The sequence below is a fragment of the Dromaius novaehollandiae genome, chromosome 28, assembly GCF_036370855.1.
Source record: "Dromaius novaehollandiae isolate bDroNov1 chromosome 28, bDroNov1.hap1, whole genome shotgun sequence".
Classification (NCBI taxonomy): Eukaryota; Metazoa; Chordata; class Aves; order Casuariiformes; family Dromaiidae; genus Dromaius; species Dromaius novaehollandiae.
This window is the reverse complement of record NC_088125.1, coordinates 3,777,077-3,799,114: the sequence shown is the minus strand read 5'-3', so window position 1 is coordinate 3,799,114 and position 22,038 is coordinate 3,777,077. Positions and strand designations below refer to the sequence as shown.

General features: G+C 49.1%; 2 protein-coding genes and 1 long non-coding RNA gene across 4 annotated transcripts in view; 1 reads left to right on the top strand and 2 right to left on the bottom strand.

The window, feature by feature from the left end:
* LOC112991453 (uncharacterized) overlaps positions 1-22,038 on the top strand; it is a 62,377-nt gene that overhangs the window by 21,436 nt on the left and 18,903 nt on the right. The window contains exons 9-13 of one of the 2 annotated variants that reach the window (XR_010385353.1): positions 8,662-8,861; positions 9,616-9,719; positions 10,665-11,158; positions 12,357-12,537; positions 17,713-17,860. This is a non-coding gene — a long non-coding RNA (uncharacterized LOC112991453). The remainder of the gene's footprint in view (positions 1-8,661; positions 8,862-9,615; positions 9,720-10,664; positions 11,159-12,356; positions 12,538-17,712; positions 17,861-22,038) is intronic. The other variant, XR_010385352.1, reaches the window with a different exon arrangement.
* LOC112991445 (keratin, type II cytoskeletal 5-like) lies at positions 1,251-6,252 on the bottom strand. Its single transcript, XM_064498365.1, has 9 exons — positions 5,554-6,252; positions 4,530-4,750; positions 3,886-3,946; positions 3,366-3,461; positions 3,081-3,245; positions 2,824-2,949; positions 2,230-2,450; positions 2,074-2,108; positions 1,251-1,824 (listed from the first exon to the last, which is right to left on the bottom strand). Exons 1-9 carry the CDS (start codon positions 6,250-6,252, stop codon positions 1,307-1,309), a joined length of 2,142 nt encoding a protein of 713 aa, XP_064354435.1. The 3' UTR covers positions 1,251-1,306.
* LOC112991457 (keratin, type II cytoskeletal 4-like) lies at positions 9,887-17,360 on the bottom strand. Its single transcript, XM_026113938.2, has 9 exons — positions 16,742-17,360; positions 15,309-15,523; positions 14,123-14,183; positions 13,690-13,785; positions 12,822-12,986; positions 12,273-12,398; positions 11,588-11,808; positions 11,139-11,167; positions 9,887-11,009 (listed from the first exon to the last, which is right to left on the bottom strand). Exons 1-9 carry the CDS (start codon positions 17,291-17,293, stop codon positions 10,615-10,617), a joined length of 1,860 nt encoding a protein of 619 aa, XP_025969723.2. The 5' UTR covers positions 17,294-17,360; the 3' UTR covers positions 9,887-10,614.

The following is a 22,038-nucleotide window of genomic DNA, read 5'->3' as shown; positions in this document are numbered from 1 at the left end:
AGGAGCGCTACGGACATGGCCCTTCAGGCAGTTTGTTCAGAGTGATTTTCACTAGAGTGGACTTTTGCCTTGATTGCTGCTACCGGCACGCTGGGGAACATCAGTGAGACTTAGGCTGTTGGATGATTTTTGCGCTATTAAGCCATTCCCACAAAACCTTAGCATGAGACAACAACAACCCAGTTTGGCACCAAATGCTAATGTTCTGCCTCAGTTATTATAAAAAGAAAATAGATCATTCAGAGAACAAGCCCTTTTCCGAATGCTTTGGATCAGTCGTACGTGGCTTCTCTGATAAAATACACCCCCAAGATTACCCGCAAGCTGTTTGGTGCATGAAGTGTTTGCCTGCATGTTGGGTTTTGAATGGTTGCCACTATGGGGCAAACTTTCATTTAAGAAGAGAAAGCAAAGGAACATGAGTGTAGTTTGGGGTTCTTTTTAGATGAGCTGCTTGCAAGTTTAAACCGCATACCTGTGGGTGGTACTTTGCAGATGCAGTTATCTCAAATCGCTTTCCTAATACTACGCTCTGAATCGGTGGCCAGGCTGGTGAGGATGCTGCATCCTGCCTGACTTCAAAGACAGCTGCAATTGCTCAGCACATCTGGAGGAGAGGTATTTTTAGAAGCTCGGCTGTGGCTGGGGAAGAGGGGGGTTTTCCACTGCACTCAAGGTACTTTGAAGTGACCCCTAATGGGCTCTGTGCTCCCACAATAAGGGATGTTTTAAGAGGGGCCCCGTGCTTCCAAACCACTGCCTTGCTTCTTTCAGCAACCTCCCAAGGTATTTCTACATAGCAGAAAGAAACCCCGTAGGTATGATAAAGACAGGTTGCTTAACTTAAAGGAATGAGTTTGGATCATCCCAGCAGTGAAGACAAAGCAGGCTGGATTAAAGCCAAGTTCCCAGCCCATGCCTGGGCTTCTGTGGACCAGAACTGCAAATGCTAAACTGAGCTAAACCCCCAAGTTGTTGCATCTTCACAGCTGTTTGATCTGCATTAGCTGATGTCGGACAGCTAGCTGCAACTGCAAACAAGCTGCTCAGCCTCATTTAAAAAAAAAGCAACCCCCAAACCCACCCGTTCCCCATTCAGAAAATCACTCAGGCCTGTGTTTTCCTTTTCAACCTGTTTTAGGTCCTTTGAGAAATCTGCTTAGCGTGTGCTCCACTGCTTTTCCTGAATCGGGACCCAAATGCTTAACAACTACGGTGCGAGGAGCAGGAACAGGGGCAGGTGAGGGATGGTGGTGTGCGGGAGCGATGCAGGAGTGCTGGTTTTGTGGAGGGTCTCATGTCGGTTTTACTCGGGCTGCACAGCATTCTTCAGGCTTTGGCTTTTTATGCTTTTTTTGCTGGAGGAGGTTTTGGAGACGATTTTCACACCTGGGTTGGTGCCTTTTGCACTTCCAGAGCTGAAATTCCCTCCTCCGGTGCTCAGCACGCTGCTACCTCCTCCTCCTCCTCCTCCTCCGTAGCTGTGACCACTTGCGATGCCAAGACTGCTGCTGCCTCCTCCCAGGCCAAGACTACTTCCTCCTCCATATCCACCTCCAAGACCACCACCACCACCTCCAAGACCAAGTCCTCCTCCACTTCCAAAGCTGTAGCCTGCACCACCGCCTCCGAGACCAAAGCTGCTTCCGCCGCCTCCTCCGAGACCAAAGCTGCTTCCGCTGCCTCCTCCGAGACCAAAACTGCTTCCACCGCCTCCTCCGAGACCAAAACCGCTTCCGCCGCCTCCACCGCTTAGACTCAGTCCACCAAATCCTCCTCCTCCTCCTCCTCCTCCAGCCATGCCAGAGCTGGAGCTGATCACAGCTGCAAAACAAACAACCACAGAGTCAGGCATCTGCTGTGGCAATCACCCAGTTTCAGAAAGCACCATAATCAGGTCCTGGACCCATAAGAATTTAACCTGAGTTCTGTCCCCTGTACAAGCCACTAATGCTTGTGGTAGGCTCTGAATATCTTTTTTGGAGCAATTGGCCCAAATCGCCCTTTTCCCAAGGTTGCCTGCGGACTCTGTTCCCAATAGACCCAAGACAAGACGAGGGCTGCAATACTTACAGTAGCTGATGGGGTTCAGTCCCTCTCCGCTCAGCCTGTTGGAGGGCAGAAAAAGGCAAGGTCAGTGCAAATGAAGGAGGCAGGCGGGGGGACCAACCTGCTTGCAGGGAGGATGCAATTGTCTCTGTTCTTATTGCTACAGGCTTTTTCCCCCACCTGCTCTCCTCTCCCTCCAGCAGCTTCCTGTAGGTCGCGATCTCGATGTCCAGGGCCAGCTTGATGTTCATGAGCTCCTGGTACTCGCGGAGCTGCCGGGCCATGTCAGCTTTGGCTTTCTGCAGGGCATCTTCCAGCTCAATCATCTTTGCCTTGGCGTCCTTGAGGGCCAGCTCCCCGCGCTCCTCGGAATCTCCGATGGCCGTCTGCAGGGTGGCACACTGCAAGGGGAGGAGATGGGACTCTCGTAATTGCTGCTTTTTTTGTGGGCAAGAATCACCCAAGGAATAAAACCATTTTGGCCCAGTTATTAATGAACAATGTTTATGACTGAGATCATTAATCCGTAGCTAACTCTGCAGCCTACACAACACTGCTGGAGTTGAAATGCTGGCCTAGAAAGTGTTATGTGATACCTGGGCTGAGGATACAGAGTGGGACCCCTTTTTGGAGGGAATTCAACATGCTTCAATGAAGCATGTCATGGTCTGGAGCTGCTGAAGTCCCTGAATGGCAAGACAGTGGCAGGTAGCAGAGCTGTGGTACTAAGGGACTGCAGAATGGGGCTTCACGGGCTCTTTTTGTCGGTCCTACCTGGTTCCTCACGTTCTCTATCTCTGACCGGATTCGCTGGATCAGCCGGCTGAGCTCTGAGATTTCTCCCTTTGTGTTGCGCAGGTCATCTCCGTGCTTTCCAGCAGTGGCCTGCAGCTCCTCAAACTGCAGTTGGGAAAGAGGAGTGAGCAGTCTAAGATGTCCAGATAGGCAGGATGTTAATTAAACTTCTTCACATAGGGACAGCAGTAGTTTTTTTGCAGAAATGCATCCATGGCATCTACAGATCTGCTCACCTTGGTTTGGTACCAAGCCTCAGCTTCTGCCCGGCTCCTGTTAGCAATGTCTTCGTACTGAGCTTTGACTTCAGCTATGATGCTGCTGAGGTCCAGGTCCCGGTTGTTGTCCATTGACAGAATGACAGCGGTGTCGGACACCTGTGCACTGAGCTGGGCCAGCTCCTGGGAAGAAGCACACCGGGTCGTGGGCCTCCTGCACTTACCTTTTCAAATGCCATGAATGATGACGGGTGCTGTCTAGGGAGTGACATCAGGACGGAAAGCAGGGGAGAGGGTCTGTACCGCCTCGTAGAGGGCTCGGAGGAAGTTAAGTTCGTCAGTCAGGGCATCCACTTTGGCCTCGAGCTCCACCTTAGACATGTAGGCAGCGTCCACATCCTGGAAAACAGCAACCACAGTGACATCTGCAGCATCCAGTACCTGCTCCTTGGCTCAACCAAGACCTGGCTAAGCTCAGACACTGGGCTGCCCCTTTCATTGCTTCAAAGGTGCTGCCCAACTGGAGAAGCCGTGCTTGGCATATCCACCTGAAAGAGCACCAAGAGTACATCTCTTGGCCAGAAGAAGTGTTGTCTGTGACCTCGTAAGCGGATCAGGATCCAGGTAACTTGCCCTGATACCTGCGATTCCCAGTACTGCTGACAATCTTTGCATCTTGTCCGGACAAGTGTATGTGTATGTTATGGGGCAAGAATAGGAAAAGAATTGACTTCCATCCTTCTCCAAGCCCCTCACTTTAAGACTCCACCAAGCTGCACAATCATTAGGGTTAGCTCCGCATCTGTAACACCTTTCATCTTACCTTTTTAAGGATCACAAATTCATTCTCCGCTGCTGTTCGCCGGTTGATTTCCTCTTCGTATCTACAGGGATGAAAGGAAAGATGTGGTGGATCACATCTTGGTAAGCAGGAAAAGTTGTACGGGTAGGACTGCAAGATCATCTGGGCTGGGGATAGGATTTGCAAATCAACCTCTTGGAGACTGCCCTGCTCAAAGTTGTGAGCGTCTCTTCTCTCAAGGGGTTGAAACAAGCCATTTTGGCATAATGCAAATGGCACAGAGAAGGTAAAGCAGTCTGTTTAAGTGGTTTTCCTTTGCAAATGTCATCACAAACTTTTTTATTCTGGCTGAAACTGCCTTTGCTGATTGGCAAAATGTTGATGGACCACCTTCCTCCTGCTGCAGGGGCTCTCCAGGAAAAGGCACCTTATGAGGAGAGCTCTATCTTAGAGGGTGACTAGTTAGGAAGCTTGTGATCAGCTGGAGATACTGGTCTCCTTCCACTGTCTACCTTAGGAGGTTTGGTGAATATCTCAGACTAGATATTTGACCTTGGAAAAGCTAAATTTAAATGAGATTAATCCTACCGGGTAGTGCTAAGCTGAACCATTTGCATCCTGTTTCACACTAGTGTGCCTGGATGTGCCGTTGAACGGGCACTCACTTGTTCTTGAAATCCTCAACAAGGTCTTGCATGTTCTTCAGCTCCCCATCCATGCGTCCCCGCTCGTTGAGCAGGCTGGCCAACTGCCGTTTCAGGTTGTTGATGTAAGCCTCAAAGAGTGGGTCCATGTTGGTTTTGCCTGTGTTGTTTTTTTGACCCTGCTCCTGCAGGAGGGTCCATTTGGTCTCAAGCACCTTGTTCTGCTGCTCCAGGAAGCGAACCTGAGCATTGGGAAGCAGAAAGTGTTTAGCGAAAGATACCTATGATACCTGAGACTGTCAGATAGTACAAACCAAGGAAATCCCAAATTAAGACCGGTAATTCCAGCTGTATATATCCTCTAGATTATCTACGTCTATGTTAACCCATCCAGTAGCTATGCAAATCTGACAGCAGTGGGCAGTTCTATTTAGAGGCAATTTAATTCAGCAAGTTAATGAGCAGTCACTAGAAAATGTGTGTTCAGCTATTTCATCATTTGCTTTCTTTAACATCCTTCAGTCTTCCCTTCTTTATAAGTGATATTTATCTATCTTCCTTTAAGCTAAGATTTGAGTACTACAGGTTAAAAGACAAGTACTTAATTGCCCTTCCTTTTGCTCATATATACTCCATTTAAGGTCTTTATCCAAGTAAAAGCCAAGAAAGGACTTAACGAGTCAATGGGCAAAGGACTTGAGCTCAGAAGCAATAGAACTGGATGTATCACCTCTGCAGTGATACCAAATAGAGCTGGGTTAGTTCTTCAGCAGCTAGGTCTGGGCCTGGAACTGGTTACTCTATTTGAGCTAATATACCTTGTTTCTCAGGCACAAAACCCAAATCTAATCCTCTTGTTACAAGTTTCTAATGTCTAGTTCTGTAACTGTCTAGAAGTACATTCTTGTTTGATTACTTTAATTGAGATATGCATGTTGGAAATATACAATAGAATGAAGATTTATGAAGTCATATTTTTGTAGATAGGAGACTGTCTCACTCCCTCTCTAGCACAGTTAGGTAGTACTTTAGGCAGAAGTCTCACCTTGTCAATGAAAGAAGCAAATTTGTTGTTGAGGGTCTTGATTTGCTCCTTCTCATCTTTTCGCACCTGCTGGATGTTTGGATCAATCTCCAGGTTCAGGGGTGCCAGGAGACTCTGGTTGATGGTCACTTCTTGGATCGTACCGACTCCAGGTGGGCCGACACCAAATCCTGCCGGACTTCTGCCACCACCCAGCCCTCCGCTGAATCCTCCCAGTCCGCCTGCTCCACCAAAGCCAAAGCCTCCGCCGCCTCCATGTCCGCCACCAAAACCAAGCCCACCAGCACTTCCACCAAAGCCATATCCTCCACCACCACCACCTCCACTGCCAAGACCAAGTCCAAGACCACCACCAGCTCCGCCACTTCCCAGGCCAGAGCCGCCACCACCGCCACTTCCCAGGCCAGAGCCGCCACCAGCTCCACCTCCAAAAGCAGCCCGGAAGCTGCTTCCAACACCAATGGAAATCCTCTTGGTACCACCAAGGTTGTAGAGGCTCCTGCTGCCAAAACCAGCGCCGCCGCCACCGCCGCCGCCGCCTCCTCCAATGAGCCTTCCAAAACCACCTCCACCTCCTCCAGATCGTGCCATAGACATCGAACTAAAGCTGGCCCTGTTGCCACTTGGAATAATAGCTGAGGCAGCGCTGAAACTTTTGCCTCCGCCTCCGGCCCTCATGCTGTAGGTTTGCCGGTTCATCATAGCAGGAAATAACGGCCTGGCACAGTGAAGAAGCAGCAGACTGGGAGAGTGCAGCTCTCTGATGGAAGAGAGCATGGCATGGCCTTTTTATCCCTTTGGGGATCTGGGCTTGGTTGCGTGGAAGTCAAGAGATCAATTTGGTGCCTTCATGGTTTTGACGTGCCAGGCAGCCAGCTGTCTCATTGAACTCGTTAAACACTGATTGCACTCAAACACACCTATTGGAGCTGGCGCGAATCCGCTCAGCTAGAAGAGTTATCTAACTCCCTAATTTCTGGCAGTGAGAGCTCAGCCATAGTGCAAAGTCTCTGTATGCTTGGAGAGATTCAAGACCCCCCAAAAAAGGTGAGAAAGAGGAATATATCCCTGGATATTGGCAATAGATCACTGCAGAGCTTAGCGGGGCATTTCCCTAAATTCATTTGAATGGAAGGCAATGGGACTGAAACTGCTAAATCTGAACAAAAAGATGTCATGGGGTTCCTTGGCCTGAAGACAAAGAGCAGTCTGCCTGTTGACTGTTCGCATCTGTTAGGCAGAGACTGTCTTTTAGAGCTGATTCAATACCTAGTGCCATGAGGTGCTTTTCCATGATTTGCCTCTGAGACGCTATATGTAGGTGACATCTTGCTTAAATTCTGGCTGTTTAAAATTAGGTATTTAGTCTTTGGCAGGTTTTCTAGGCTGCCTTTCTGGAGAGATTAGCATCTGCAGAGGGCACCTCCAACCTCCCCAGAGAGGGTTGTTGCACTGATCTCCAGCCAACTGATGGCATGATCGACACGTTTTCATCTGGACCTAAAAAGCATTTTCAGTGGAAGAGAACCGCTTTTCTGAAAAAATCTCTTGCCCAGCTCTGTGGAACTGTGTTATTTTCCTGTTAATATTAAGTCCTTGAGAAAAAGAGCAAAGACAACAGGGTGTGGTGGCATTCCTGGCCTCTCAGACTTTGTGGAATTGCGATGTTTACAGTATTTTATTCTTCGTATTTAAGATCTCGGTTCACTATCAGCATTTAGGTATCCTGGTGGCATTGCCTGCACTGTGCACATGACTGGAGCTCAATATATGCCTACATATTTGCAGGACAGGACTCTACATGCTCTTTGAAACACATTCATGTGCCTGAGTGCTGAAAAAACATTAAGTATGAGTTAAAGTCCCACTGGCATCTCTGGAAGAAAAATTAAGCAGGTGCTTCATGTTCCACTGAATATAGAAGCCCAAATATGTGATTAGTGCTGCAGAAATGCTGCCAGTCAGACTCAAACCAGGAGAGTCAGGCCTCTCAAATTGAATTTCCCATTGTGCCAAATTCCCAGCTGGCACAAATTGGCTGGCTGCTTCTTGGAAAATGTGGGCTAAATCTACCCAGGTGAAATTTATGAACTTATATTGCCTTGATTATTTGCATACAATGCAAAGCCCGGGCGTGATGGGAAAATGAGATTGTCCTCATGCTTTCATGACCCCAAAAAAAGGCAGATTGTCCCAAAGCTGACAGATGGGTTTGGATCAGATATTAGAGCTGACTGAATATAATGGGATTAAGGGTGTGGTTGCCAAGAAGAGAGAGGGAATCGTCATTTTGGACTCCCACACTCTTCTTTCTTCAGCCCACTGACCACACGGTATGAAAGCGATGCAAAGGCTGGGGCGAAAATGCACCGTTTCTGTACCTGGCTGGTTTATTGCATGCAGGGGGCTGCTAGGGCATGCTGGGGTTCGCGGGCTTGCGTCCAGAGGCAGATGTGGCTCTTTTGCACCCCTGCAACTGATCGGATCAGCTCTGCTAGACTCCGAGGAACCACACAAATGCATGTTCAGAGTGATGCCCAGCAGGATTTGGCCTGCTGAGCCCACTTGGGCCCCAACTGCCCCCAAAAATCCTCAGTCTGGAGCTTTCTCCCAGCCGTTCTTTCCAAAACAGCCTGATCTACATGATCATCTTCAGGCAGGCAGCAAAAAAACATGGGTTTTGCAATACTTGGAGGTTGAGAAGGGCAGGGAGGATTAAAGGTATTTTCCCAGAAAGAGCCAGGTGTGAGAGAGCTGCTTGGCCGCTTTGGTACCCTGGGGAGCCGGCTGGTTGTTGGTGTGCAGTTACTGGTTTGCAGGTAGGTGATGATCAACATAAATAATGAGCTGTTGTGGCAGTGAGAGCTTTTTGTCTGGCTGTTTCTGCTTGTTATTTACATACAAATGAGACAGTCAAAATTGTATGCATTGGGAAAGAAAAGCTGAAGATAACCTTAGTGAAAGACATCCTCTCTGGGTGGGTGGGAAGCCCAAATTTCACCACCCCCCCAGCCCAGACAGTGGTGGTAAGGCATGTAGCTTATTAAAAATAATTAGCCATCTGGTACGTAATGATCGCATACACTAAACCATCTTGCTTTCCATCAGAAAAGCCCTGCAGAAGTGGGGAGCCCAAACCCACCACGCTCCGCGCAGCCTCTGTGGTGGGAGAGCAGCGGAGGCGGATGCTCAGCCAAGGGGAACCAGCCATGGATTCATCACCCTCACGCCGACGTGGACAGACTGAGCCGAACAGGGTTATTTAACTTCTCCTCCAGCCGGCGGAGCAAGACACAGGGAGGCAAGTGGTGAGTCAGCAGGGAAGTCGAAGAAGTAGAGTGGAAAGTCAGGGAATAAATTATGACGCCCCATCCTCAGTGTGTATGAACGGGCTAAATTACCACCCACCCCCCGGGCTGCTTCCAGACGCGGTGGGGAGAGACAGGTTTCTCCAAAGGGCAGTTCAGACCGAGGTAACTCGGGGCTTTCAGGCCTTGCCCCAAGAGCAGTGGGAGGAAAGCAGCCGGCAGGGCTGCTAGGTGGGACGCAGCTGGTTTTCCTGGGATCCAGATGTGCCTCCAGCTGTGATGCAGGACTCCCTGGGGCAAGCCCTTCGCAGCCACGCGCTGGGGAGCATTTTGTGGGGCACCGTCGTAGGAAGCGCAAGTGCCAAGGACGTGGATGTAGCTTGGCCCCGTCTCAGCCCCCCATCTCTAATCCACAGGGCACACGGGGTCTCACCACCACCGCTGTCGATCGCTTCGGCTGGTGAGGGTGGGGTTTTCCTCTCCCTGTAAGGGATGTTCCTGGGGGACTTCTATTTAATTGCTGCGCACACTGATGTTAGTGTAGGGTTGTGTGCTTTAAAGCAGGTGGAAGTGTTTAAAGAAGAAAGACCCCAGTGTTATATTTTGGAAAAGAATACTTTTTTTTTTTTTAAATGAGCCTACTTTTGTTAGAGGGTTTCAGCGGTGGGGTTTGGGATTTTTTGTTACTACCTGAGCCGGCTCCCACTAGTTTCTTTAAACAAGAGCCTGGCTGCTTTTTTTGTTCTGCCTTCAGAGATCCCAGACACTGGGAGAGGTCCTGAGTGAGCCGCGGATCCCACGATCGGTTACATTTCCTGGTTACCTCTGCGTGGCCACACATTTCTGGATGGAATAAAGGTATGCAAAAGTGCATCAGCGAGGAGAGCAGACAAAGTCTCTGAAAACTTTGTCAAAAGTCCGGTTCTTGCTAGGTGCAAACCGCACCCATTTGGGGTTTTATGTTTGAGAAAATATCTATGCTTTTGTAATACCACGGAGGGAAATAAAACCCAAGAGACAAAGCATGAATTATGCATGTAGTTTATTGAAGGTACAGCTGAAAGTTTAGAGTTGTGGATAATAAGCGGAGGATAATCAACTCTGTTCACTTATACATTAAAAGCATCAAATCTGTCTAGCTAGTACACACACAGGAAAAACAACGCATGCATTTAACTACAGAAATATAAGGTGCTCATCAGTTTGTAATTAAAATGTGCTCTACCAAACTTGATGTGGCAACTTGGACCAATTTGCATAACCCTTACCAACCCTCTCATTAGCAGGAAAAATTGGATTTTCTGCTGTCATTAAGGAAGCTAAATACTAGCTGCAGCTCCATCTTGGAGAATTAAGATGCAGCTTTTCTTTCTGAAATTGGAATGACCAAGTTTTTTGTGCTTTTGCAATAGCTGCGCTAGGGAAAACACGATGAGAACATCCCTGGTGAAAAGGGATCTAGAAGACTGATTTAAGGGCCGAGATAATGTGTGAACACAGCTATGGGCTCTCTGAAATGAAAATCTCACTGGTCTGGGATCTTGGGAGTAAATTCCCCCCAAGAGGGCTGGGCAAGAGAAGGTGGTTTGGGTCATGCAAGTAGTTTTTGGCAGAGCTGCTAGTCTACTGGTTGTGTGGGCATGGGCACTGCATGGACGTGTGATTCCTATAGCTGTCAGAAGGCAGGGAAATACTGTTTTATTGCAGAAATGCTGATTATTTTAAAATGTGATGTGTTGTTGCTCTCCGGACTCTATCGGGTTGTTCTGACTACACGCACGGCTGTATTGTACCTGTTCCCAGTGGCACAGACCCCCGCCCCGGGAATGATGATGCTTCCCGGGTTGCACGGCTCTACGCCAGCGCACACAACACCTCCCAGGTTGGCCAGGCCAGGGGAGCACTGCACCGCGTCCGCCCCGGAGATCACTTCCCGACCCACGCAGCTCACCGCGCTCCTCGCCCCAAATCCACCCCCTACTCTGGGCACGCAGTCTACGCTCCGGGCGCTAAATCCGGTGCCGCCAACGCCGAAGGAGGAAACCACTCCTAATCCAGAACTGGCCCCTCCTGTCTTCACTGTGCATTTGCCTCCGATTCCGGATAGGGTTCTGCACTCCCCGACTGTGCCACCGCCGCTGACCACAGCTGTGGGAGAAAAACAGGTTCAGTCGCTCCCCGAGCAGGCTCACAGCTCAGCATAAAGCTCAGCTTATAAGGAAACTTAGAAGCTTTTAAGACTTACAAGGAAACAAAGGGAATGCTTCGTTGACTTACCTACGCTCACTGGGTTGCCGGTACATATCCTGTTAGGAAAAGAGATGTCACAAAAAGGTATTTAGGGAAATACTCCCAAATGCACCTGCAAACAAAGCTGGTGCCCAGTCATTGCCTCCTTAGAAACCCTGCAGGTACTTCAGCTTTTCTGAACACTGAGGTTTCTGAGATGTTGGTCCAAATTGCCCACTGAACCACTGGGGGTTGGGTCCCTAAACTCCATAGCTGTCTTAGTATCCCGTCCTTTACCTATCCCGCAAGCAGGAGATGCGACTGCAGCGTGCCTGGCGTACTGCAACCCAGCTGCCCTGGGACGGTGGGGAGAGAACGGAGGCGATGCTTCCCCGTGTGCCATGGGGAGCTGCATCCCTCCCCAGCATTTCTCGCTGCCTCTCCTCCAGTTAGTTTTGCCAGCCCTTGGCACAAGGTGCAGCTGGGGATGCTCCTACCTGCTCTCTTCTCCTTCCAGCAGTGTCCTGTATGTGGCGATCTCAATGTCCAGAGCCAGCTTGATGTTCAGCAGCTCCTGGTAGTCTCTCAGCAAGCATGCCATTTTGTCCTTGGCCTGCTGCAGGGCGGTCTGCAGGTCGATCAGCTTCTGCCGGGCATCTTTGAGGGCACAGTCACCCCGCTGCTCTGCGTCGCAGATGGCCGTCTGCAGAGCTGCGATCTGGGAACAGCAATGAGCAAGAAGGTGCCTGGCCTTGACTTGGAGAGGCATCTCCACAGGGTTGCTCATGTCCCCCCCGTTTCTTAGCTGTTTTCCTCCAGGAACTGCCAGAGAGCCTAGGTTTATACTAGAAGCCTACATTTGAAATGGCCAGATATTTGGGATGAAAGGGAGTGTGTCGGCTGCACCCCTCTAGGAAGTGTACGGCGAACAGTACTTCTGTTATAGCCAAACCAACTGGCTTCTGCTTATTTGGTGAATGGGAAATAAATCTGCTTCCTTGTATTTAGATGACCTTGGAATAAGAAGCTATAAAGACAAGCACTGAAGCTGGGGGGGTGGGGGGGGGGAGGTGCAGCCAAGGCTCAGCGAGGTGGGACCTGGTGTGGATAAAGCCCTTTGCTGGAGAAGCTGTGCGCCTCGCAGGGGGAGCTGCCCGAGCGGCTTTAAACTATTCATCCTACCTGTTTCTTCACGTTATCCGACTCGCACTGCAGCTTCTGGATCATCCGGTTCAGCTCAGCTATCTCGCTCTGGTTGTTTTTCAGGTCATTGCAGAACTTGCCTCTGCTGCTGTGGAGCTCCTCCAGCTAAGAGCCGGGAACAAGGTGATGTTACAAAGCTTTATCACCCCTTCCAGAAAAGGTGGTGACTCTGGAGTCAAACCGATGTCTGTGCTCCCAGGGAAATATCCAGACATGACCTCACCCTGGACAAGGCCCATTCCAGGTAGGCCCTGAACATTTGCCCTTTGGGAAGGGGATAGTGCTCCTCATAGGTCCGCACAGAAGAGACCTGTCTGAAGCAACACTGTGGTCTGCCATGCTCTATCTTTGTGGAAATAGTCCAAACACAGTTTGCAGGGTTTGGGTATGACTTTCTCTAGCAAGCTGCAGCAAGTGCACACTTTGGAGTGGTGTTTCAGCTGCATCATGGGAGATAGAAATGGTCCTCAAGCATTTTATGGGCCAGGGGCTTATATTGCCACTTGTGCTGGTGGTGTGATTACTCACTCTGGTTTGATAGAAAGCCTCAACTTCAGCCTTGCTCTTCTGGGCAATCTCCTCATAGCAGCATTCAACACTTTTGATGATGCCCTCCATGTCCAGGTCCCGGCTGTTGTCCATTTGCACAACGACAGAGGTGTCGCACAGTTGGCAATCCAGCTGAGCTCTCTCCTGCAAGATCCATTGCATTTCAGCCCTCTTCCCTCAACCAGCCCAAGCCAAGATCTTTCTGTTAAAGCACAACTAGAGTCTGGGGTTCTCCAGGTAGGTGGCTGGTTTCCAGCAAGACCTGGCAGCTGGGACCTGTTGTTATGGCACAACATGGGATTGCTGTGTGCAATTCCCTAATGAGGGGTGGGGAAACCTGGTGTAGCAACTCGCTTCATTGCTACTTGGCAATTCCAGCTGCTTCAGCGTTTTTCTGGGCTGTGACTCTGTCAAGAGTGAGTGCTTTGGGCCCGATTGTCTACAGATTTGGTTAAACTAGATGGAAAACAAATGGGCAGCATTTCCTCTGTGTTTTGGTAAGAATGTGTTACATTGTAGCCAAAAGTATCACTTTCACCAAAATATTTTGACTCATGTAACGAAAGAAGTCAATTACTGGAAATATTTTGGTTTTGAGAAGTGGAAGTGAGAAGTTTCAGTGGTTTCCAGCCACAGCTCTGGTGAGAATTTTGGAGGCTTTTTCATGCAAAAGATCTCACACTTTGCAGCCAGCTCTACGCAAGAAAATGCCCTTTGCCTTCCTAAAGCGTGTGCAATAATGTTGTTCATAAGTACATAGGAAGAGATAGAGGATGGAGGAGATCGCAGGATTAGACATTTTAGAAACATTTTAGAAAACCTTGCATTAGGGTTTGCTGCAACCTACCTCGGCGTAGATGCACTTCAGGAATTCCAGCTGCTGCCGCAGCAGGCCCACCCTCACCTCCAGCTCCTCCTTGGTCAGGTAAAGGCAGTCCACGTCCTGGAGAGACACCACATGCTCAGTGAAAAAAGATGGAGAAACAGGAACTGTGGCAAAGCCTCTCTGCCAGGTTTGGAGGAAACCTCACAGCTTCCAGCCTTCAAGACTACCTATATTTGCATAGCGTGTTCTTAAAACCCGTGATTGATGGTGGTTCTCCAAATTCCTTGGGTACCCTCTATTTTGAGGCTAACCATTGGGAAGATGAGCAGTCAGGCAGCGTCATCACACTGAGCCATGACTCTCCATTTCTTTTCCTGACCAGCACCTGGGTCTCATGTCCGTGCCTGCCACTCTTTAATTGTCTCCTGTTAGCTTTGTCCACGGCATGACTTACCTTCTTGAGCACCACAAACTCATTCTCCGCAGCTGTGCGCTTGTTGATCTCATCTTCATATCTGTCGGAGGAAAGGAGAGGGATGAACTGCTGAGTCCAGGCAAACAACCAGTGTCAAAGCAGCCAGTGCACAACATGGCAAGCAGAATTAAACCCAGGGCCTCTTCCTGTGAACTGCATACTTCCTTTTTCATTTTGCTTCGTTGCTATTTTTTCCCCTCCCTACTGGGCCTTGTTCAGTGCTTTTAAATAGTCCATGCTAGCAGTATCAGTGTCTCAGTGATGCAGACCTGGGGAGAGATGGCAGTAAATGAGGCTAAGCCGCTACAAATGCAAAACTGTGGACTTCTGTTGAAGGTTGATCTGCTGCTGCTGCTGTGTCTGAGCTTTTTCTGAAACGTCTGCCTCTGCTCTGAGTGTATGGAGAGACTGCGTCCAAAGGGCCCTGGGGGAGGTCAGGAGCCTGAGCAATCCTAGAAACTGCCAGGCGCAGTGGCGAGGAAAGCCAGCCCGCAACGGCCAGGTAATTGGGACCTAGAAGAACTTTCACAAGATGAGTCTGGCCTCCTTGCTGCTGACTCAGTGGAAGAACATGTCTGAGATGCCTGACTGTGAGATCTCTGGAGCAGGGACTACTCTCATATCCTTGGCTGTGTATCAGGAACCACCAAGAGTCCTGGTTTATGGCTTAGCCTAACACACAGGAAGCTTTTCAGGAATATTTGCATCTTAGATTAAAAACCAAATCGAATCCCCACATTCCCTCTGCGAAGACAGAATGAAATCCCAAGGAGATAATGGGGATAATGTGTTGGGTGGAGACAAATAGACTGAGGGTTTTGTGGGAATGGATAGCACTGGGGGCACGAGATTCGAGGGAGCCACAGAGGCATATACTACGTAGGAGATTTGATACGACAAGCCACAGCCGAGTGCAGGAGTCACACAGAGAGGAAGAGTGCTTCCCCACTCCTCTCCCTAGGGAGATACTGTGGCTGAAGAGCTCTCCCAGTCCACCACCAGCATCTGAGAGGCAGCAGTTGGACCCCAGTAGAAGAAACCAGCCCAGTACTGGTGTGGCCTGCCTGTTCTTGGATGCCAAGGGACTCCTATACAACGCTAAAAAACACCGCTGCAAGCCAGCAAACACCCCAGTCTGCAGCTTCTATCTGTGTGTCCTACTTACTTGCACTTGTACTCTTGAACCAGGTCCCTCAGGCACCGCTCCTCGTTTTCCAGCCTCTCTCGCTCCCCCAGCACACACTCCAGCTGCTTCCTCAGGTTGCAGATGAAATTCTCGAAAACCGGCTCCAGGTTTCTCCGGGAAGCCGGGAGAACGTACTGCTGCAGCAGCTCCCACTTGGTGGTCAGCACCTTGTTCTGCTGCTCCAGCAGCCGGACCTGGGGAAGCAAGAGATGCAAAGGTCATTGAATCCCGTCGCGTCCCCGTCAAAGGCCCCTTGGGTTTCTCCGCTCCAAAAAGGAAGAAAAAGAAAAAAATCAGAAATGCAAAGCATTGGTTTCTCAGCAGTGTGAGTGAAAGCAGCATCGTCTCTCAATTAAACCTGGTGTCACCCAGGACTCGAGTCTGATCTTGTATCATAGGCTGAACAACGTCAGTGTGTCTTCTCTGTGACAGGCACAATTTGTTTGACTAAAGCGCGGTTCAGCCACACACTCTCTCTTCCCCCGTGACAACTCGCTGCTGGAGGATCCGCTGCCTTCTCCGATAGGTGATTACAGTAATTAGCCTTTCACAGTGCTAAAAGCTGCATCCAGGATCTCATTTGAGCGTATCTGATTTAAATGCTAACCACGGATACTTACCATGCTTTTCATTTCTAGATTAAAGAGCCCTCTGATATTTGAGAGCCTTTTTATATCATGAATAAGTCATTTTTCAATGGGAGGGAGCAGAGTGGCTCTTCTTACATACATTTGGGTTTTTTTCAACAGCAGAACAACTGATGAGGAAAAGAAAGATTAGACAGAGCAAAAGTTTTGAAAAGCCATTTTCTATAATACATCTCTAAATAGCAACACAACTCCTTAGTTTTAGCTAAAATATCAATGATAAATTATGTATTTGTTTAGGACATCACCAAATAATTTCACTGACGGAGTGGGGGGACAGAGAAGTTAAGCATTCATTTTATTTTAGCTAGCCATCTATCTTTCTACAGCTGTATGATGAAGCACACACACTATTCAAAAATACTAAAGTCCTTGGGAGTTTATAGAGTATGATAGATTAAAACTAGATTTAAAGTTGTACATTTCTAGTAAGAGTTTCTATTTTGCCTATTTACACTTGAGTGGCTCAGTCCTTTCTCTTACAAGTATTGATACATCCTATCATCACTGGAGCTGCTCCCATTTAAAGGTCTGGTGAGTTAGTGACCATCAAAGGTTAAAATAATTGTGCTGCTGCCTTGGCTGAAGTCTAAAATCCCGACAGTCTCTATGTCAGGAGAACCACGGTCTATGTGCGCTTAGAAACCATTGCAAGAACAGGAGTCAGTAGGAAGAGCTTTGGATTTTGTCTCCCTGGAGGTGCCTGTCCATCACAGCTTAGAGAGAGAAGAAAAATAGCGTACGTGGAGGGGTTTGGAGGCTCACCTTGTCAATGAAGCAGGCAAACTGGTTGTTGAGGTTCTTTATCTGCTCTTTCTCGTGGGTCCGCACTTGGCATTCCTCCGGGTCGACCCCCACGCAGAGGGGCTTGAGGAGCTCCGGGTGGATGCTGACGCCCCGGATGCCTTCAGATCTACCTCCAGCGAGTCCAATACCGATGCCACTGCCGTAGCCTCCGATAGCGACGTTGTCCCCAAGGCCTCTGTAGCTGCCCAGGCCTCCGTAGCTTCCGCAGTTACCAAACCCAATGACAGTGCCCACACCAAAGCGGCCTCCACCGTAAGCTACGCCGCAGCGTCCCACGTTGGGGCCTCCATAGACCCCGCTCCGGCAGCTGCCGCCGAAGGAAATCCTTTGCCCTCGCCCCAGGTCACAGACGCTGCGGCTGCTGAAGCCACCAACTCCACATCTTCTTCCCACGGGCTGGCAGACGGAGGCCGAGCTGCTGTTGCCCCTGCCGAAGCCGCAGACGGCAGAAGCGGAGGAAAAACCTCTTCTTCCCAGGAGAGAGCTGGAGGTGTAGCACTGTCGACTCATGGTGGCTTGGTCAAAGTGGATGTGAAGCGGTAATGGCAAAGCAGGAGAGCAAGAGAGGAGCGGAGAATAAAAGAAGGAGATCTCCTTTAGCTTCTCTGAGGGAGAGCCCTTCTCCTTATATACATTTCAGGAGGTGCCTGAGATGCAAAAATTTAATTTATCCACTGGGTTTGGTCTGCCTGGCAGCAAGGAATGGCTTCCAACATTTTAAACCCACAGCAAACGCTTGTATCTATATGAAATAATGTGGAAATTAAAATAAACTGCTTTGCTTGCAAGCTTCAGTTTCAGGACTTATATTTTACTTAATTAATCTGCTTCCTTATTGTGTAATTATAGTTTAGCAAAATAATTCAAGGGTTTTTTATTCATGGCTTGTTTATGGTTCAGTTTCACCACAGCGTTTAATTATATTTCAGGACCTCCTGCAAAACGTCGTGGTGATGTTGCCCCTTCCAGGGTCTCTTGCCAGCTCAGAGCCAGCTCTTGAGCAACGCCCGGTGATGAGAGAGGAGAAGAAACGCGTATCCGTCAATGCACAGCGCTGACGACGTCGGAAGCGTCCTCGTAAGCATTCGGTTCTTCCTCTCGGGGTACGGCCGCGGCGCTCGGGGATGGCTCGGGTGCAGCAGCGCTTGCTGGCTTGCCAGCTGCTACGCAGATCGGGTTGGCGATCGCAGTATTGATCGAGTTTGCTCTACGCGTGATGGGGCAAGCGTTGAAGTCAGGAGTGGGAGCAGTGCTGATGCTCGTGCGGACTTGGGGACGTGCACGTGAAATGCAGTCACTGGTTTGGCTGGTGGTTTGACATCCCCCGTAGAGCACGGCGTTGAAGATAAGGCATTTCTGGGAAGCGCTCGGTTGCAGACGGCAAAGTGTTTTATTGTCGAATTATGTGCATAGGGAAGGGGTAGCTGGGTTTATTATCTGGGTGTGATGCGACTGGCACACACGGAGGATTCACGCAAGTGGTAGTTGGAGATGCAACAAAGAAGTGAAACGAAGTCTTATGAGCAGGTTGAGAAGTGTCAGCCGGAGTGAACTTTTTTCTTCTTATTCTTGTGACACACCTATTTGACGTTAAATTATTCTAGTAATATCTGTTAATGAGAAGGTACCTACCTTAATTAAAATTCTCAAAAAGATTTTTTGAATTTGCTTGGAAACAAATAAAGTACTTTTTTGCCTTAACAAAGGGGTCTAATCACAGAATCACAAGTGATTGCGTAGCTTGGCTTAAGAAGTCTTTGCATCTTTGCTGAGGCAAAATTAACTGGTTCTGGGAGGATTCCTAGTCACTTGTATTGTAAACTTGAAATAGATTATCTTGAATTAAAAATAATACAAAGGAAGTATTATAATTCAGAACATTTGTGGAGTCTCTCCAGGTAGAGCTCTTCCCTTTTTTTTTTTTTTTTTTTTTTTTACAGATCTCATAACTGGGTGAAATGAAATGTTAAAATATCGTATGCAATTATAACCCTGTGGTAGTTCTGTTGTAGCTGCATTGGTCTGAGGATATTAGGACGCAAGTCTTGCAGTGAGATGTAATTTTATTTATGAGATTGAGATAGCTGGAGAAAGCAGAGAAGCTTTGGAGCATTGCAGCCCTTTATGTCATTCTGCTCATGGTAATCCAAGCACCTGAACCTCTTGCTAGTAAGTGAAAAGGGGAATTATTTCAGAAATTTATTTCATTTTTGGGCTGAAGTTTTGGTGCAAGTGTTGCAGAGAACAATCGGATGTGTAGTCTGAAAGCAAGGCTGGAGCACTGCCTCGAAATAGGGCACTCACGGGTGGTCTAGAGAATCGTTTAGCCTTTTGGTAGGTCTGTACAACCTCTTTTTGCTGATATAACCACGGGCAGCTCCTAGGCTGACTATCGGTGGTGGTGGCAAAACAGGCCGAAGCCCAGGCCATCAAACCAGTGGCACAAGTGGCTGTGGTCCTGCTGGCTGCGTTCTGCACGCCTGAGCCCTGCACACCTGGGCTGGGGCAGCGGCGGTGGGGCGGAGATGGGGTGTCTGGGATGGTGACCACTGATGCGGAGATGCTGGTTAGGGACCAGTCGCTGCTCCAAGCTCTCCCATCCAGCAGGAGCACAGGGACAGACTCCAGCTCCTTTTCAGGGCAAGAAAGATGCTGCCCTTCATCCTCGAGGGCAGCAGCTTGCTGGGTTTTCTAGGATCCACAACCTGGATGTGGTTGTGATCGGTTACTGGCTTTCCCCCCGTCTCTGCTGGGTGGCCCACTGAAGTGTGGCTCGTGCCGTTTGAGGACTGTAGACCTAGATGATGCCCCAGTCTTGTTAGAAAGGAGGGAAAATGCTGCTCCGGGACAACCCGTCCACGTTGCTCCACCAGCCAAGAGCTCTGCAGCAGGTTCTGAGGTCCCGTCCTGCACACACAGCGCTGCCGGGCTGTTCCCTCGCGAGCTGAGAGCAACAAAGCTGTGCTTCAACATTCGACTCCTCCTTCCAGCCCTAAGAAGCGGCTGCTCCCAGGTACCCAGCCTCACACATCAGAGGGAGACGGTTCAGGTCGTGGTTTCGGCTGCTGAGCTTTCAGAAAGCCCGTCTGCAGTCACATGGTGCAAACCCTGAGCTCTGGTTACATAAACTTCAAAGGAGGCAAGACTCTGGCGTGATTCGGTCTTCTTAAGAGCAGGATTGCCATCGCTTTTGTTTTGTCCGCCCCACAGAGTGCTAGTTGAAATCAGAAGCAAATGTGCTCTCGTCAGAGACCTTTCTTCCCTTGTCTCTGAGCTTCGTCCTTGCTGATTGCAGGTCCGATAGTGTTTGAAGCACTGTGGAAAGAGAATAACCTTCCTCTTTACACGGAAGAGATAAAACCATAGCTTTCAGGCTGATGGGATTCAGCAAAGCTTTAAAGCATCAGCTTACATCCAGATTGAGTGGGGAAACCTCTGAGGTCCCCGGCCCAAAATATGCCCTGAACTGGAGTGGCTTCCATGAGACTTCTGCCTTTGAGATTTACAGGCATCCAGATGTGTTGGGGTAAATTAATTCAGCTTAAGTGCCCTGATAAATTGGGGCTTGTTAAGTCACCTGTGTGGCTAGGTAGATCCCAGAGGCTTTCCAGTCTCCTGCTGTGATTCTGGGTGTAACAACACAACCAACAAAGCATTTGCCAACTGGGAAAAAACCTCCAACGGCCAGTTTTCCAGGTCTCTCAGCAGCAGCTTGATTCTGCTCCCACATCAAAGCAGCTGGTGGATTTGCGGGGACGGGGACGGGTAGAGGCGACGGTCCAGGCTCCTTCCATCGCCACTGGGTGCCTTGCTTTCCTCCCTGTGACCCAGCGAAGATCGCTCCACAGCCTGTTACGCTTTTCACCCTCAGACTGGCTCTCTCCTGACCATTAATTAACTAATGTTCATGCTGCTTTGGGGCAAGAAGATGGACAAGATGATTCCTGAGGGGCCTTCCCGGCTGTTCCCTGCGTGTCTGTGGTCACCACCAATACACTCCATCACCGCTCACAGATAAGACCTTGCCAAGACCTTTACCCTCCCTCTGCACTCTTTCTTCTGGAAAGAGGATCTGCATATTAATAAACTGTAGGTGACCGGTGGGGTATTGTGGCAGGATGGAGATGTTAAGCAAAACAGATCACAATACAGCTCCCAAAGGGGACGTCTCACCCGGGGGACATGGAGAGCTACCCACTAGACAGAGCCTGTGTCCAGCGTGGTGCACTGGCCCATCTTAGTGCCCTGAGAAGTCCAGGGGTTTCGTTCAGGGGAACTTTGTCATATTCTGAAGAGTTCTTCAATTGTGCGGTGGAAAACGTGGGTGCAGGACGCAGAGCTGCACATATCTTTTGGGCAAAGCTTGCATGCCTTTTGCTGGAAATGTTGCCTGCAGCCAGTGGGTGCCAGCTGCAACTCAACGCAGGCTACTTGGATTTTGAAAATCTCCATTTTGTACTGGTTACCTAAGCAGAGAAACTCTCCTTCGCAGTTCTTATTTACTATTTTGTTTTGCAAGAGACAAATAGGTTTCATACCAAACATTGTGGGTGTTTGCCTTCTTCCTTTGTTACGTTCCTCTTTTGTATGGGAATTTGTAAGACCTTTTGCATCACCTGGCCCAGCTTTGCGCTTACACTTGGGGCCTGATGGTTTATTAGGGCTCTGAGTAATGGGGTGGAATTGGTACAGCAGTGGCATGATGAAAGCACAACAGCCAGGAGTAAAATTGGGAACTGCCACTGCAGAGGGTGATTAACCACCTGCCAAGTGAAGGGGGTGAGTTTTGCACCGCAAGTGTTTTTCCTGGGGAAAGGTGGGCTCTCCTTGTAAAAAGCAGTCATGGGAATCATGTTGGATTTTGCAGTTGGAAATGCTATGTTCTTTCATGGGACAGTTGTCTCTCTCCCTCTTCTCTCCTACCGTAGAAACTTTTTAAGCAGACAGCATGTTCCTCCACGTACTGAGCCAGCCAGGGACTCCGGAGATGCCCTCCAGCAGCTGAGTGAACAGGGAGAGCGTGGGAGGAGGGAAATTCAGCCACTGAATTTCAACTAGTTCCCATCAATAGGTCTATAACTCTATGTCTCTGTGTGTGCACATGAGTATATGTAATAATGATCATAGAAAGCAGCTCTTCAGTGTGTGGTTAATGTAATAGAGCTAATTTTGCAAACCTATGAACAGGCTTCTTAAAAAAAACAAAGTAGAGACAACACACAAACATTGCATGCAGTTTATTGGCAGCAGAGCAA

Bases quoted from the DNA above. Each gene is read 5' to 3' on its own strand.
- LOC112991445 (XM_064498365.1), bottom strand. From the start codon at position 6,252: ATGAACCGGCAAACCTACAGCATGAGGGCCGGAGGCGGAGGCAAAAGT. The intron at 3,947-4,529 runs GTGAGTGCCCGT...TCATCCCTGTAG, and splicing joins GTTGAGGATTTCAAGAACAA to ATACGAAGAGGAAATCAACC. The intron at 1,825-2,073 runs GTAAGTATTGCA...TTTGTTTTGCAG, and splicing joins ACTGAACCCCATCAGCTACT to CTGTGATCAGCTCCAGCTCT.
- LOC112991457 (XM_026113938.2), bottom strand. From the start codon at position 17,293: ATGAGTCGACAGTGCTACACCTCCAGCTCTCTCCTGGGAAGAAGAGGT. The intron at 11,809-12,272 runs GTAGGATGAATA...TGCTGTTCCCAG, and splicing joins CGGATAACGTGAAGAAACAG to ATCGCAGCTCTGCAGACGGC. The intron at 11,010-11,138 runs GTAAGTCAACGA...TTTCTCCCACAG, and splicing joins CGGCAACCCAGTGAGCGTAG to CTGTGGTCAGCGGCGGTGGC.